The sequence below is a fragment of the Macrotis lagotis genome, chromosome 3 (genome assembly GCF_037893015.1).
Source record: "Macrotis lagotis isolate mMagLag1 chromosome 3, bilby.v1.9.chrom.fasta, whole genome shotgun sequence".
Lineage (NCBI taxonomy): Eukaryota > Metazoa > Chordata > Mammalia > Peramelemorphia > Peramelidae > Macrotis > Macrotis lagotis.
Window position 1 is genome coordinate 303,585,060 of NC_133660.1, and position 17,470 is coordinate 303,602,529.

General features: G+C 37.0%; 1 protein-coding gene and 1 pseudogene across 1 annotated transcript; one reads left to right on the forward strand and one right to left on the reverse strand.

The window, feature by feature from the left end:
• Positions 1–2,932: 2,932 nt before the first annotated feature.
• On the reverse strand, positions 2,933–3,898 carry LOC141517069 (olfactory receptor 4A47-like). Its single transcript, XM_074227999.1, has one exon. It carries the CDS (start codon positions 3,881–3,883, stop codon positions 2,933–2,935), a length of 951 nt encoding a protein of 316 aa, XP_074084100.1. The 5' UTR covers positions 3,884–3,898.
• Positions 3,899–16,509: 12,611 nt separating this feature from the next.
• Positions 16,510–16,904, forward strand: LOC141517070 (pancreatic progenitor cell differentiation and proliferation factor-like; annotated as a pseudogene).
• Positions 16,905–17,470: the final 566 nt, after the last annotated feature.

The following is a 17,470-nucleotide window of genomic DNA, read 5'->3' on the forward strand; positions in this document are numbered from 1 at the left end:
CATCCAAATAAGAAGGGTATAGGTATAAAAGTTTTTGACAAAAGGACAGTAAAAGAAATGTACCTGAATTTAACATTCAGGTGAGAATTGGGGAGACTTTTTCTAAGAAAAATTCTTGTTGCCTACTTGTTTGTACAACTCTCATTAGTTTACTGGTTAAAAATGAATAGAATTTTCTTAGAAAGTTGATGGTAGTGGGTATGAGATTGAATGAGAATGAGAAGTGGGCTCTCTGTCTGCTCTGACATAACTGGAGGTCAGATACTTAAGGTCCTGGACATTTTGTTTCCAACCCTGTAATATGAAGTTGGATTAGATTACTAAATAAAAGAATGTCTGAGCTAGAAGTAACCTAAAATATTATTTTAGAAGAGAAAACTAAGGCCCTGAGAGAGGAGGTGAAAACAATCCCTGCCACTATTTATTAATCATTTGGTCTATGGGTCTGCTGAGAAGTGAGTGAAATAGAAACCTGACTCTTTACCGCAAGGTTCTTAGAGTCCTAATAAATATATCATTTCACCACTATCACCACCACCAACCACCACCAATCACTACCACCACCGCTATCACCCCCTCCACCAAATTAAATATGAAAAGTGTACAGAGCACTGGGGAGGAGAACACCAGTACACTGGAAAATAGGAACTGGTTGGAGAATTTCCATATCCTCAGGCAGAGGCCATGCTAATCTTCTCTGTGTCATTTAGTATATACGTAGAAGGGATTTGCCTAAGGTCATCAGTTAAAGCTCTTGTCACTTTAACACTTATGAAAACAAATTACTGGAACTATTTCTTTAAAAAGTCAGTGGCCAAAAAAAAAATAATACTCAGCAGTGACAAAGGAAAAGCTTTATCTTTTCACCTATGGAAAACTCATATTTAAAGGTTATCCTACTTATGTTTTTATTTTTTAGCTGCATAGGAATTTATTAGAACTTATTATTTATTCTATTTTTAATAAGAGATGGTTTAAAAACCTAGAACTTAGGAAATAACATTTGATAAACACAGAGGTTCTCTCTATAAGGAGTTATTTGAATGAAGTTAAATCAGTCGATATTTTCTGACTTGCTAGATGTGTTGGGTGGATGAATGTGCTCTAAACTACATCTATTTTAATACTTCTTTGCAAAGTAGGCTGATTATAATTGTTCCCTTTACAAATTTTACCACTAAGAAAAATTCTAATAGGAAAGGCCTATAGAGCTTGAACTAATGAAGTAAAAGTATATATAAATTAGTACCTTATCACAAAAGTGCATAAGCCTAGTAAACTTTTCTATTAGTTCAAGGTTTTAGAAATCCATGTAATTACTCAAAAATGGTCCCAAGAAGTCAAAGTGATCAATCCATAGGTAATATTTAGATCAATTCAAACACTTTAAAATTTGAGGTACAGTTAATAAAAATTAACTATATTTATGTAGTTGCAACATTGCTTCCATCTATAAGTGTACCTTAAGTCTGATCTCCCTGATACATTTTTTAATTCCAGCCTGTATGGTATTTTTAGAGTATCCCGGAATATTTGATCCCCAGTAAATGAGAAATCAATGCAATGAATGGATGGTCCTGCCAGCTTAACCCAAGTAATTGAAGGGAGAAGCTGGGATGGAAAAAAAAAGACATCGGAGGGAGGGGTTAGCAATTTGGCTTGCCTTGGGAGGGGTTGCAATATCTTAGTTGACTATCACATATAAGATTAACATTATTCTTTGGAACTGTGATTCCAGATTTTGGAAATCAAATATTTGCAGGGATAACTGGAACTCTTGTCTGGTGACTCAGAGCTCTTCTGGCAACAAAACCCAAGCCATTAAGTATTCCCTCATCACTTAAGAGCTTCTTTAAATGGAAAATAGAAGGTGAAGAGCTAATCATTTCTATCTCTATGTGGGGAACATGGCTCTGGGTAGAATTAAATTTTCTGTTCTAATCTATTAGATTTTTTCTCCTCCAAAGAATATCTATTCCCAAACCACAAACATCATAGACATATTAACTCCTACAATTAAACATACTGGACCAGTATTATTCACTGTATGATCTTTGCATCTTTGTTGAAGAGATTACTCTTAAAATTATCACCCAATTAAAGTCAATTAAATTTTCTTGATGAAACAATGTTTTTTAAGATTTTACTTTTACTTCCAAATGACCTCCTTCTATGTAACCCTCTACCACTCACTGAGAAGGCAATAAATACAATGTCCATTATACATAGGACATTATGCAAAATGTATTTGCAATAGACTTTTTTCATTTTATTTTGTTTTTAATTTTCCCCCAGCTACATACAAAAGTAAGTTTCAACATTTACTTCCAAAACCGTGAATTCAAAATTCTCTCCCTTCTTCCCACCCTATTCCCCAATTGAGAAAACAAGTTATTATACATTAAAGATATATAACTAGGAAAAAATAATACTAAAATAGTCATGTTATAACATTAAATATACCTTCCCACAAAGAAAGAAAATCCTCAAGAGAAATAAAAGTGAGAATAAAAGTTCCATTAGACATATTGCAGAGAATAGAAGAAAAGAAAAGAAAGAAAAAATGTTTTCATGAAATTAGTTTTCTACCAGGAACTGGATATCAGTTTTCATCAAACCATGATATTTTTAATGAAATAACTCCATTGGGACAGCTAGGTGGTGTAGTGAATATAGTTCTGGCCCTGGAGTCAGTTGGACCTGAGTTCAAGTGTGACCTCAGACATTTAATATTTACATGATTGTGTGAACTTCGGCAAGTCACTTTATCCCATTGCCTTTCAAAAACCAAAAAAATGAAAAGCTCCACCAACAAAATTGGGATTTCTAATGTTAATGATAAAAAGTTTATCTTATTTACTTCACATATTCAGAGTTTGCTTTCTTAGCCTCAATAAAAATTTTGGAATTTAGGAAATCTTGTGGAATATTACTACTTGACCAGGGCATCCATTATCTTTCTGCTAGGCATCATTTTTGTCTTCCAAAGCTTCCTCATGGCATTTTTCATCTCTTTATTTCTGAGGGTGTAGATCAAAGGGTTCAACATAGGAGTTATGATAGTATAAAAGACAGTTAAAGATTTATCAATAGGGAAGGTACAGACAGGTCTAACATACATGAAAATACAAGGGACAAAAAAAAAGACTACAACTGTGATGTGGGAGATGCAAGTAGAAAAGGCTTTTTGTCGTCCTTCTGAACTTTGGTTCTTCAATGAGTGTAGAATGATCCCATAGGAGATAAGCAATAGAAAAAAGATAATTGTGCATATTGCTCCCCCATTGGCAACAACCATAATACCAATTACATAGGTATCTGTACAGGAAAGTTCTAATAACGGGTACATGTCACAAAGGAAATGATCAATTATATTGGGTCCACAAAATGGGAGCCCAGTAATTAAAAGAAGCTGAAAAAATGAATGCATGAAGCCTCCAATCCAGGACACCACCAACAGCAGAACACATACATGCCATCTCATAATGACCACGTAATACAAGGGTTTACAGATGGCTACATAACGATCATAGGCCATAAAAATTAGGAGGAAAACTTCAGCTCCACCAAATAGATGTTCGAAGAAGAGCTGAATCATGCAAGCTTGGAAAGAAATGGTGGCCCTTTCATTAAGCATATCCAGGATCATTTTAGGAACAATGACACTGGAATAGAGAGCATCCATAAAAGACAAGAAGGCAAGAAAGAAATACATAGGGGAACTCAAGCTCTTACTACCAATGATAGTTATGATAATCAAAGTGTTGCCCACCATAGTTAAAATATAGATGATTAAGAATACAAAAAATAGTAATTTTTGCACGTCAGGATTCTGGGTAAGCCCTAGGAAAACAAACTCTGTTATATTATTCTTCTTTTCCATTTTTGGGGGGGGAGGTGATAAAAGAATTTATTCACTATACCACCAGACTTATATTAGTGAGATCCTTGAGTTCAGTTCTGGCATCTGACCTTTTTATGGACAATCTGCTTAACTTGTGGGTGGAGCAGTTTCCTCACCAGAATATTTGTCATAATAGTGAAACATTACCTGTTTCACAGAGCTTTTGCAGGAGAGAGGAGGAAGAAGAAATTATCTATTTTATATCTGCAAATTTTAATCTCCCATATAAAAGTTGGTTATTCTTCTGTATTTGCAGCAGTCAGAGTTTTATCTACAAAGATAATTATGAAACAGTTTTTATTGATTCCAATTTATACCACATTCATTTCTCAATATATTCTACTCTGCTTTTTATCTGAAATTATATGAAATAAACCTTGCCCATATTTTCTCTACTACATATAAAAGGGAAGGAGATACATTTCTCAAGTTTTTCCTGCAACAGATTTTATTATTTTAATTATATTCCATTCAGATTTTTTACTCATTTATTTTTTCTTTATATTGCTATCAACATTGTAGATGTTTTCTATGTTTTGCTTATTATACTCGGCTTTAATTCATAAAAAATCTCCTGTTTCGTCTACATTTCACTTAATCATTTTTTTCTGATAGCACAAATATATTCTGTCATAGTTAAGTATTCCCCAATAAATGGACACTTATATTGCATTTGATTTTGAGTATTACAGAAAGTATATTTGATGTATAAAGGATCTTTTATTAGAATTCTCTTGGGTGTACTGAGTGGCAATGACTTTTCCCATTTTCAATGGATTGAGCATTTTAGTTTCTTTTTGGAAACATGATCTTTTATATTGACATATCCTTACCCTTCTAAAACTTCCAAGATACTTCCACTTCAATACTATAATTTGTTCTCATGAAAGAAGAAAATAATTGATAATGATTCCAGAGGAAAAGAAGCTAAGATACAGAAAGGAAAGATGATCATTCAAGGTCCCTTGATCACCTTCACTGCAAGATTTGTATTTTTTAATTAGTTAAGCATTTTCATTATATAAATTGTGGGTTGCCTAAATGATCTTGCATCACTAAAGAGTAAATACTAATAGCATCTTATATCATTCATTCAGTTGAGATTAGTTCCATTATGATTATAAGCATTTTTATTTGCCATAAACCCTTATTAAATGATAAGTAATCCATTAAAAGATTTCACTTTAAACAATTACTGACATTTTTCCAAATATATTTATCAAATCCTAAGATAGAGCATGTGATGAATACGGGCTTTTTATTTAACTTAAAGATATATTATGGAAATGTCAACTAATAAACATTAAATAAGTGTCATAGAATAATCGTTATTATAAGATTACCATCATCATCATCTCATGGATATAGAGAGAATTGAAAGAAACTTTGCATTCTTCTTCTTTACTGTTTGTCTGAAGCTATTGTCTTTTATTTATACCCCCCAAACAGGTCACTAAAACACTATTATTTTCATGAGGAGATTCCTTTTTTCTGAATATTTTGCCTAGCCCAATTTTTATACTATTCTAGTCTCTTTGTAAAGATGCCCTTTTGTCATAATCATATGAAATATCTCATATGCTTTATATCTTAAAATAATTGACTGAATCATTCAATTTCTTAATTTATATGATTTAATTAAAGAGATTAAAAGTTGATCATGAGAAAAGATTACCCCCAGGAGTTTTGGGGGATAATTTAATTCATTATTTTGATAACATGATTTTTTTCCCACTTCCTTCTGAATCAAATGATAAACACTCATTAAGGTTAGCATCTACTTTATAATTTTAAGGCAAAGTAGAGTTTGGAATAGAGTCAGAAATGTGAATGACTTTTATCAATATATTACCTTTCAAATAGATCAATTGTTTCAAGTCCTGGATTCTGATATGTTTTTCTTCCAGCTGAAAGATAGCAGCCTACTGTTAATTTATCACTATTAACCCTATTGTAACCAGAGACAGAAAAAGTCTATGGTAATTCTTTTCAGTTAAAAAGGGGGATATGGGTCTAATAATTTCTAATTTATTCCCCTTTAATATTGGTATTTTTTCAAACTTTTGTACTTCCTTAGATTGTGAAGTTGATTCCATGGGAATCCATGGACTTATTATTTTAAGAGTATATTATCTGGAGTATTTCATCTACTTCAATAAAGATACCAATGCATATCCATGAGTCATTTTAATACCATGTTCTTAAAATGTCTTCTCTTCTAATTAAATCCTTTGAGGAATCTGCAAAGAGAGCAGGACCAGTCCACATAGTCTTTTAGTTCAATGTCTCTGGAGATATTCATTTTAATTTTAGACTCAAGAAAAAAAGATAATCCCAAACAGGAAACTGTAGAGATATTTTCAAGGAAAAATTACTATTTTATGACAGGGTTAGGACTATTAAGATAAATTAATGTGGTTTCTTCTAAATTGAATTAAATGACAGGTTCAGGATTTTAGTTTCTTGAATAGCTCATTTGCTATATAACTTAGAAAACATGAAAAATAATGCATCCATCAAAAGTATATGGTTAGGGGTGGCTAGGTGGTGCAGTGGATAGAGCGAGTACGGGCCCTAGAGTCAGGAGTAACTGAGTTCAAATCCGGCCTAGACAATTAACAAATACCTAGCTGTGTGGCCTTAGACAAGCCACTTAACCCCATTTGCCTTGCAAAAACCTAAAATAAAAAGCATATGGATGCATTATTGTGACTTTTCAGAAAAGAGCTATGAAAGATAGAAAATGGTATTTCTAACTTTATTAACTTAAAATTTTTAATATAACTTGCTATTGCAATGAAATTTACATTATGCTTAATATTTCACATATATTTAAGTCTGATTTTTTTCTACCAAATGAATCCTCAAAAAGGGAAATAGAGGGGCGCCTAGGTGGCATAGTGGATAAAGCACCGGCCTTGGAGTCAGGAGTACCTGGGTTCAAATTTGATCTCAGACACTTAATAATGACCTAGCTATGTGGCCTTGGGCAAGGCACTTAACCCCATTTGCCCTGAAAAAAAAAAAACCTAAACAAAAAGGGAAATAGAATATATTTGAATGAGCAGCAAAATATTTTATATGTTAAATAGTAAATGAAAAGAAATATAAAGTCATTTATTTTAAATGTTTCTTTAATATTTTTTTCCAATTACATATAAATACAAATTTCAGCATTTATTTTTAAAAGTTGAGTTTCAGATTCTCTTCCTCCCTCTTCACAACCCTTACTGAATAGGCAAGGAATTTAATATATGTATAGTCATGTAAAAATGTTTCTATATTAATGATACAAAATAAAATAGAAACCAAAATAAAAATTCAAGGAGAATAAGACAGTAAAAATACATTCTTTGATCTGTATTCAAACTCTACCAGTTATTACTTTGAGGATAGATATCATTTTTCATCATGAGTACTTCAGAGTTGTGTTGGATCATCTGATCACCTGATGAGAATAACTAGTCATTCACCACTGATCATCTTAGATATTGCTGTTATCAATGTTCTGGTTATGCTCATTTCACTGGGTATCAATTCATGTAAGTCTTTTATAGGCTTTTCTTAGAGCATTTAACTCATCACTTACAACATAACAGTATTAGATCACAATCATATAACTTAACTTATTCAATCATTTCCTAATTGTTGGACAACCCTTCAATTTCCAATTCTTTGCCACCAAGAAGAATTGCTAAAACTATTTTTGTTTATAAAAGTCTTTTTCTTTTTTAAAAGAAAATTCTTTTAGGATACAGACTTGTCCTACATTTTCTAGGTCAAAGGGGAGGCATAGTTGTAAAGCTTTTTGAGTATAGTTCCACACTGTTTGACAAGGTTTGCATCAATTCATGATTCTGTCAACAGCCTATTAGTTTCTCAATTTTCCCATGATGTCTCCAACATTTTTCATTCTCACCTTCTATCCTATAAGACAAGGTAATAAGTATGAGATAGTACTTCAGAATTATTTAAATTTTCATTTCTCAAATATGGCTATAGACTTGACTACTTCATCTGGAAAATGACTTCATATTTTTGATGATTTATCAATTGGGAATTGATTTCCCATTTTTATAAATTTGACTCATTTGTCTATATTTTATTTGTCTATATTTAATTATTTTTCATAGATGCTATTGTTGTCTTTTCCTTAATCCTATTTCCCCTCTATTCCACTGTGTCTCTCCTTTCACCCTGGACCGCCTCAAAATTACTTTGCTTCTGTCTACTGCCTCCCCTGACTCTCCCTTCTATGATCAGCTTCCTCTTCCTTTATTCCTTTTCCCTCCTACCTTCCTGTAGGAAAAGTTACATTTCTGTACCCAATTGAAAGTGTATATTATTCCCTTTTTGAGCCATTTCCAAGGAGAGTAATGTTGAAGTGTCCCTAACCACTTGCCCCATCTTCTCTACTTTATTTCTTGCCTTTTTTTCAATGAGATAATTTGTCCCATTCTACCTCCACCTTTTCCTTTCTCCCAGTGCATTCCTCTCATGTATTAATTTCAGTTTTATTTAGGTATCATTCCATCACAGTCACTGCATATCTCTAATCTTTGACTACTTATATATTCCTTCTAACTACCCTAATAATGAGAAAGTTCTTCGAAGTTACAAGTACCATTTCCCCACATAGGAAAGCAAATAGTTTAACATCATCAAGTTCTTATGATTTTATTTTCCTTTCCTATTTTTCATACTTTTCGTTAGTATTGTATTTGAAAGTCCTATCTTCTATTCAGCTCTGATCTTTTCATCTGGAATGCTTTAAAGTCCCCAATTTCATTGAATAATTTTTGTTAGTTTTGTTAGTTTCTTTAGGGTTTTTTTTTCCTTACTGAAGGCTTCTGTTATGCTGGGTGGGGAGTTCTTGGTTGTAATCATAGTTTATTTGTGCTCTGGAATGTCATATTCCAATTGTTTGGATCCTTGAATATAGAGGGAGCTAAATCTTATATGAATCTGACTGGTTTCATGTGAGTTGAACTGTCTCTGTACATAATATTTTCTAATTTGCAAGGGAGAACTGGAATTTGATTCTATTCCTAGGAGTTTTCATTTTAGGATCTCTATCAGGAGGTCATCACTGGATTATTTCAATTTCTACTTTGTCAGGGCCATTCTTAATACTTTCTTGAAAGATGATGCCTAGGCTTTTTTTAATCATGTTTTTCAGTTTACCTTATAATTCTTAAATTACCTCCCCGGGATTATTTTTCAGGCCACTTATTTTTCTAATGAGCTATTTCATTGTATTTTATTTTTTCATTCTTTTGTTCTTGTTTTATCTTTTCTTAATATTTCATAGAATAATATTCCATTTTCTCAATTCTAATTTTAAAGAAATGATTCTCTATCATGAGCTTTTGTACTTCCCTCTCCATCTGGACAATTCTACTTTTGATTGAGTTCTTTAATTTAGTGAATGTTTTATATCCTCTTCCCATTTCCATTCACGGCATTCTTTTCCTCATTGGACTTTTGTATTTTGCTCACAATTTGGACTGCTCTGATTGTTTTATCTACTTCTTCTCCAAATTGTTCAATCTTGTTTTCTTCCGTGTTTTTCTTACTCATTCTCAATCATCTTCCCAATTTGTGTTCCAACTCTGCACTTGACTTTTTAGTTCTTCCATGATCTGAGGTCCGTTCATATTTTTTATAACCCAAGTAAGATGACTATTAAGGATGCCATATTATTGATGCAGAGAATTTTGGGCATAGGGAATATTGAAATTAATTAGAAACAAAATTTTGTAAATCTTCACTATTCCTCTATCACTCAGTTAAAACACTGTCTTGACCTCCAGTTTGACCTTGGCCATTTCACAGGCATTGGGGTCCACCCAAACAGATGTCCTTGATGATGTAATATTAGACAGGGTCCCTTCCCTAACAGCACCCCCAACTCCAGTGTCTTCCCTACCTCAAGCTCCAAAAGAACCCCTGCCCTGAACATTTATTTTGGTTTGAAATCTTGATCCATCCCCTAACCCCTCATTCTTCAAATATAGAACCAGTTCCCTTTTACACCCTAGCATCAAAATTGAGTGTCCCTTCCAACTCAGCCCAAGAAACTTTAGCTGACACGCCTCATGTTGCTGCCCATTTGTTTCTTGGGTTTGGTTCTGCTCTGCCATGAATCATGACTCAGACTCAGGAATGCAGGTTTTGGGGGCAAAAAATAGAGATTATTAAAGGAAGTTACAACATATTAAGAAAGTAATAGAAAAGTTAAAAAGAATTTAAAGAAATGACCCCATGGATTGCTGATTGCATTGGCCAGGCCAGGGTTCAGCAGGAGGCTGGAAGGTAAAAAAACAGCTAGTCCCTTCCATGAATACTTTAAATTCTCCCTCAGAATCCATTGGAGATTTTGCCCTTTTTTTTTGGGGGGGGGGTGTCTCTTTTGGACATCTCTGGTGTTTCCAGGGCCTGTGATCCCTGGCTAAGCTGCTAGGAGACAAATACAATCCAAATCAGGTTGAAGGTCTGGCCCTCAGGTGTGGCCTAAATTAGATGATAAAGGAAGCTACACAAACAAATGCATTACAAATGTATTACAATGCAATGCAAACAGATTTACAGTTTGTCTCCAACTGATCTCATCACTCCCATGCCCAGTTTTCTCTGCATCACTTGTGTGGGACAGAGGACCACCAATCCAATTAATTAAACGGAGGCTTCTCAAGGTAGAAAGAGAAAACAGTGTTATTTGATTTCTGTAGAAATAAAGCATCAATTCCACCAGCAAGTCTGGTAGAGTGAGGCAAAATGAACGAAGCAAGACATTTTTATACACTGTGATAAACAAGTTTTGACTGCACTTTCTCATTTCCCATCCTGTCCCCCTTATTGTCAGGGGCTCACAATCTTGTGATCGCCTGTCAAGATCTTTCTGCCCAGGAAATCACAGCTGTTGGTAAGGCAACCTATCTTTTTTTTGTGTGAGAGATTGGGGAGGGTTATTTTTATAGGGGTCTGCTTCTGTGAAGATAAGACCTTTACAATATCCTCAGAAAGGAGACAGTTTTATATTTCTTCAGACAGAACAGAGGTCACTTTCCCAAGACCCTAAGAAGTCTTCACCCAACAATTTCTTCATCCCTTTATTCCTCCATATGCTCCCTCTCAGATAGAGAAAGGTCAAAATCTGTCTAGCTTATCCTTAGAAATCCTGGCTAAAAGGAAGATTGCCTCTGGGAATGAATGCAAGCTGACTCCAAACCATAAGCAAAATTTAAAAGGTTTAAATTTTGAATTAAGCTAGTCTCAAACCAGGAAATGAACTGTTTACCTTTTATAGCCCCAACAATCACCATCTCCCATACTTCTGGCAATCACGATCCTCCCTGCCATATCCTTGGTTTATCCACCAATCTCTCTCTCTCTCTCTCTCTCTCTCTCTCTCTCTCTCTCTCTCTCTCTCTCTCCCTCCCTCCCTCCCTCCCTCCTTCTCTCCAACACTGACAAACCTTCCCCCTGCTCAGCCTTCCCCTGTACCTCTGGCTCTCACAGTCTCTCACCCTATCTCTGTCATCTACTCCTTCAGCTTCCTTTACCCCCACCCCAGCATTCCCATTCCTCCCTTTTACCTCCCTTCATAAATAACCCAGACAGTCCTATTCCTCTATCTCAAAGGATAGAGAGATTCCTTTTTCAACAATACCCTTTGAGAGAAATCCCAGTTCTAAGGGAAGGACAACTGGGATTCTCTATCATGAGCTTTTGTACTTCCCTCTTCATCTGGACAATTCTAATTTTAATTGAGTTCTTTAATTTAGTGAATTTTTTATATCCTTTTCCCTTTTCCATTCAAGGCATTCTTTTCCTCATTGGACTTTTGTACTTGGCTTCCTATTTGGACTATTCTGATTTTCTTATCTGTTTGTACTTCTTTTCCAGCTCCCTTTTCAGTGATGGATTTGAGTCAGATAAAAGGGAAATTAGGCCTTGATTCTGACACTGCTCAAAAGTTTTCTGAGGAGTTCAGAAAGATTTCTCTTCAGTCTGAACTATCTTGAGGAGACATAGATATTCTCCTTTCCAAACTGTTGCTCAGATGAAGAGAAACAGAATCTGGAACCTAGCTCAAAGAGAGGCAGACTATAACTGAGACTAGGGGAAGAGAACCAGATAGGTTTCCAGCCCAATAAGGATAGAGAAAATCAAGACCATATGATATTATGTTTGATAGAAGGTATGAAAAAAGGAATTAAGAAACCAGTAAATTATGACAGATTGAAGGAGATAACTCAGGGATCTAAGGAGAATCCAGCCCTTTTACATAAAAGACTTGTGGAAGCAATGAAGGAATATATACTAACTCAGATCCCACTTCTTTTGAGGGGAATGTCATCCTAGGCCTGCATTTTATCCATCAGACTGTATCAGACATGGGTAGGAAATTTAAGAATTTAGATTTGGGTCCCCAGTCACCTATGTCCCAGCTGCTGGAGGTGGTGTTTGCTGTGTTCAGTCACAGAGATACACCCTGACAGAAGGTAGGTCTCTTCATGCCAAAGAGAAGACAGAATTGTTAGCAGCTGTCAAGATCTCGGCAACCCTTTGGTAACTTTGGTTAAGCTGGTGGTAGGTCTCTGGGAATTTAATCTGTTTTCAGTGTAATGGTAAGGGCCATGCCTACCAGGAGTGTCCCTCTAGACATATCCCAAAGAGGTTTCATAATTCCTGCCAATGCTGCCATGGAAGCCTTATTGGCAATATGAGCATCCTTCCAGGGAATTCCCCAGAAGGACAGTCTAGCTGCTCTGGTTCTAACCTAAGGCAGTCAACTTGGCAGAGACCCAACCACACCCAGAATAGAAAAGGAGATACAAAGGTTTCAACTCAGTGCCCAGTTTGTCCTTCCTCCTGGAGGGAGGATTGGCTGGAAGTCAAGCCTGAACTCTTCCCTTTCTGTCACTCTCCCTGAACCCAGAGTTATGCTAGATGTTAGCTAATTAACTTTCTTATTGACACTGGGGCTACCTATTCGATTTTGCTTGATCATTCTGGTGAACTTCTGCCCTCTATTCATAGTTATGGGCATTGAAGGGAAACTGAGGAAATGTTTACAAATGAGACCTCTTCCTTATCAGTTTAAAGATCTATTATTTGAACACACTTTCCTAGTTATTCCCTTCTGCCCTGCTCCCTTACTGGGAAGGGATTTGATGGTGAAACTGGGAACTCCATTCTTCTTGCTAAACCTCCTATTCTACTTTATCTCCTTGTAGATAGATCATCTCATATTCCCTCAGAAGTCTAGGAAGAGGTAGATCCTGAGGTCTGGAATATAAGTGTACCAGGAAGGGCAACCCATGACACTTCAGTTTTAGTCCACCTTAAGGACTCTAACTCTTTTTCTCACAGATCTCAATATCTTTTTAAGTCTGAGATAAGAGAGGGATTACAGCTTCTGATTGACAAATTTCTGGAATACAATCTTCTAGTATCCTGTCATTCCCCTTTATAAATAGTCTAATGTTTGGAATTTAGGAAGCCTAATGGAGAATTGTGAGATTTGAGGGTTATTAATGAAACAGTAATCCCTATACACTCCATTTTTCCAAATACCAATACAGTTTTCACTCAGATAATGGAATACTCAGTGGTTTTCCACCCTGGATCTTAAAGGTGCGTTCCTTTGTATTTCCTTTCATAAGATTCCCAAAATACATTTGCTTTTGGGTGGATACCTCCTGGGAGAATGCCTCAACAGCAATTGATGTGGATTGTAGTCCCACAGAAATTCAGAGACAGCCCCCATCTTGTTGGTCAAGAATTAGGAAAAGGTTTAAGAGATTTACAGTTAGATGAGAGTACCATAATTCAGAATGTTGATGATATTCTGATCTGCAGCCCAACAGGAGAATCTGCTTTGAAAACTGTTACTCAAACCCTAAATTTTTTTAAGATCAATAGGAAATAGAGTCTCAATGAACAAAGTTCAAATAGCTTCTCAAACTGTCAAATATCTGGGTCATGGGCTCACCCCAAACTCCCATTCTCTCACCAAAGAGAGAAAACAAACAATTCTATCCATCTCTCCCCTGGCCACTAGGAGAAACAATTGTTTGCTTTTTTGGAGGTCTGTGGGTTTTTGTGGAATCTAGATACCAAATTCTGGGGGAATAGCTCTTTATGATGCAATAGAGGGCCCTGACAATCTGCCCTTAGATTAGGGTCCAGATCAGATATTTACATTTGAGACCTTAAAATGTAAACTGACTTCTTCTCCAATGTCAACATTGCCTAACCTAGATATAAGCCCTTCACTTTGCATGTAGATGTGAGACGATATCAGGTTCTAGGAGTCCTTGCTCAGAAAAAGGGTCTAGATCTGAGACCTGTGGCTTATATCTCAAAACAGATAGTCAAGTAGATTTGGGATGGCCAGTATGTCTTTGAGCAGTTGCAGCCATCTGATAGAAGAGGCTACCAAACGCACTCTAGGCCAACCTCTGGAGGTCTTTACTCCCCACAGAGTAGAGAGTATCTTGGAGGCAAGAGGCCATCATTAGCTCTTTGGTGGTAGGCTGACTAAATATCAGGTCCTTCTATTAGACATACCTGATCGAACTCTCAGGGTCTGCCACAACCTCACCCTGGCAACCCTTCTCCCTGATAATCCACCAGTTGGTAACAATTTATGATTGTGAGGAGACCTTAGACTCAGTGTATTCCAGTCAACATGGCTTAAAAAACAGCCCTGTCACTAAACCAGGTGAGGAATGGTAGACAGATGGGTCAAGCTTTATTTTAAATGGAGAGAGAAAATCAAGATATGCAGTTGTTGACCTCCATAATACTATAGAAGCTAAACCTCTCTCATCTGGATCTTCTGCTCAGAAAACTGAGTTGATTGCACTCACTAGGGCTCAGAGAAAGGAAAAAGATAAACATTTTTACTGACAAAGTATGCTTTTCTAATCTTACATGCACAAGCAACTATTTGGAAAGAAAGGGGCTATCTCATAGCAAAAACTCCCCTATTAAGAATAGACTGTGGGGGGGGGGGCGGTGCGGCTAGGTGGCAGCTAGGTGGCGTAGTGGATAAAGCACCTGGCCTTTGAGTCAGGAGTACCTGGGTTCAAATTTGGTCTCAAACACTTAATAATTACCTAGCTGTGTGGCCTTGGGCAAGCCACTTAAGCCCATTTGCCTTGCACAAAAACCTAAAAAAAAAAAGAATAGACAGGAAATTCTAGATTTTCTCCAAACTGTTCAAAAGTTCTATGTTTTGTAGAAGTCACCAGACAGACTCAGATATACTTGTGGGAAATAAGCTGACTGACCCTGAGGCCAAGAGAGCAGCCTTTCAAACTATTACATTAGTTCCTTTCATTTCACAATTATCAAAATCCTTCTCCCCTTCCTATAGCCCTCAGGAGCAAGCTTTAGCCAAGGACAGGAGATATTTTCTCCCCCTCCCCCCAAGGTATCAAACACCCTCAGGTCAACTTCTCATCACAGGAGAGAGTCAGTGGAAACTCCTCTTGGGTTACACCAGGCCACTCACTTGGGAAGAGATACCCTTCATTCTCTAATAACATCTATTTTTACAGGTGACAAGCTAATGGAGACTGTCAGCTAAGTCTGCAAAGCCTGCTCCACTGGGGCTCAAGTAAATCCTGAGGGTGGTATTAAGCCCACACTCTTAAAAAGCAGTACAAAGGAAAGGTGCCACTCCTGGAGAAGACTGGCAAATTGACTTCACTCATATGCCCCCTTGACAAGGCTTTAAGCTCCTCCTTGTCTTGGTGGACACCTTCACCCCATGGGTTGGAGGTATGTGGCCTTATAGAACTGTGAGAGCTCAGGAGGTCTCTAAAGTCCTTCTGAAAGAGATAATCCCATGCTTTGGCCTGCCATGCTCTTTGCAGAGGGATAATGGCCCTGCCTTTATCTCTCAGATAATTCAGGGGGTAGCTAGAGCTTTGAACATCACATACTTTCTTCAATCAGCTTGGCGTCCTCAGGTATCAGGGGAAAGTAGAAAAGATGAATGCTGGCATTCTCAAATGTTGAGCTAAACTATGCCAAGAGACTAAAGAAAACTGGATAATACTTCTTCCTGTCAGATTGTTGAGAGTTTGTATTACTCCAAGGGAAAATATTAAATTTCACCCTTTCGAGCTGTTATATGGCAGACTATTCCTGACATGAGATATTCTTGTGGACCCAGAGCAGCACTTAGTTACACAACTGGCGTTACAACTAGGTGCTGTCAGAGCAACTCTCTCCGAGTATGCTAATAAGCATCTCCCAAAACCTGAAGATAATTGCTCTAGTGAAGTCTCTCCTGTCAATTCAGGGGATATGGTATATTTAAAATCCAGGTAGGTTCAGGAAACAAATCCACTGGGGGAGGGGGAATGGAAGGGACTGTATCAAGTTATTCTCTACCCCAACAGCAATGAAATTGAAAGGTCTCCCTAAAACCCAAAGAACTCTCACATTTTCCATTGCGGTGGAGTTTCGTCCCGTGATCTCCTTTATAAATGGGCTCTGCGGCCTAGCGCCCCTCTCCCCCGAGCCAGGTCACCCGTGATGGTCCCCACCAGCCCTCTGCCTGACCTGGGCTGCTCGGGAGCCGCCACTAAGGTTTGCATCATCACAAGAAGAACAAGCAACATGGCAGCAATCCCGCCCAGAGGTTCACTTGTAGCAGCCCATGATTACTACCGAAGGCGTCTGGGTTCCACTTCCAGCAACAGCTCCTGTGGAAGTGCTGAGTACTCTGGGGAAGTGAGCCCCCACCCTCCAGGCCTTCCTAAATCAGACCCAGGCCATTGGTGGGCAAGTTTCTTCTTCGGAAAGTCGAATCATCCATTCATGACAACTGTATTGGAATCCCCAGAGAACTCAGGAACTTTCCAGGTTGCTCAAGGCAGATCACCTGTGACCTGGCTCAGGAGGCCATGAGGAAGCGGCATGTCAGCGAGCCCAGTAAAACCAACACTGGGCCTTCTGCATGAGCAGCAGAACCCTCCTTGCTGCTCCTCTGCTTCTGAAGTGTGCTAGGCATCAGAGCCCACTTCCCCCTCCCCTTTCCTCTCCCACCTATTCCCTTAGAATAGACAGGCTGTTTAAGTGTAGAAGTAGTTGTGATATGTGTGTGGTTTTTTTTAAAAGGAAAACAAAAGCAAAACACCAAAAATCAAATAAAAGAAACCCCACTGGTTTTTTTTTACTATCTGAATCACCTATGTGCTTTCCAGCAGTCTCAGTAACTTTGTTTACTTTATTCTCAACAGAAACTAATAAACTTTGAGCAGCCTTTAAAAAAAAAAAAGAAAGGTCTCCCTAGTTGGGCACACCTTTCTAGGATTAAATTTTTCTGTCTTCCAGCTTCTCCTCCAAATGACATCACATATTCTTGTGAGTCATTGGAAGACTTGAAGTACCTGTTTAAGAAGACATACTGAGAAGCCTTGGAGATAAGTGTCTGTGGATACTTTAAACTCTGTATAACTGAGCTATTTCACTCTATTTGAATCATATTCCTATTCTCATCCTCATTGTCCTTAAATCAAATCTATTATGTTATCACTATCT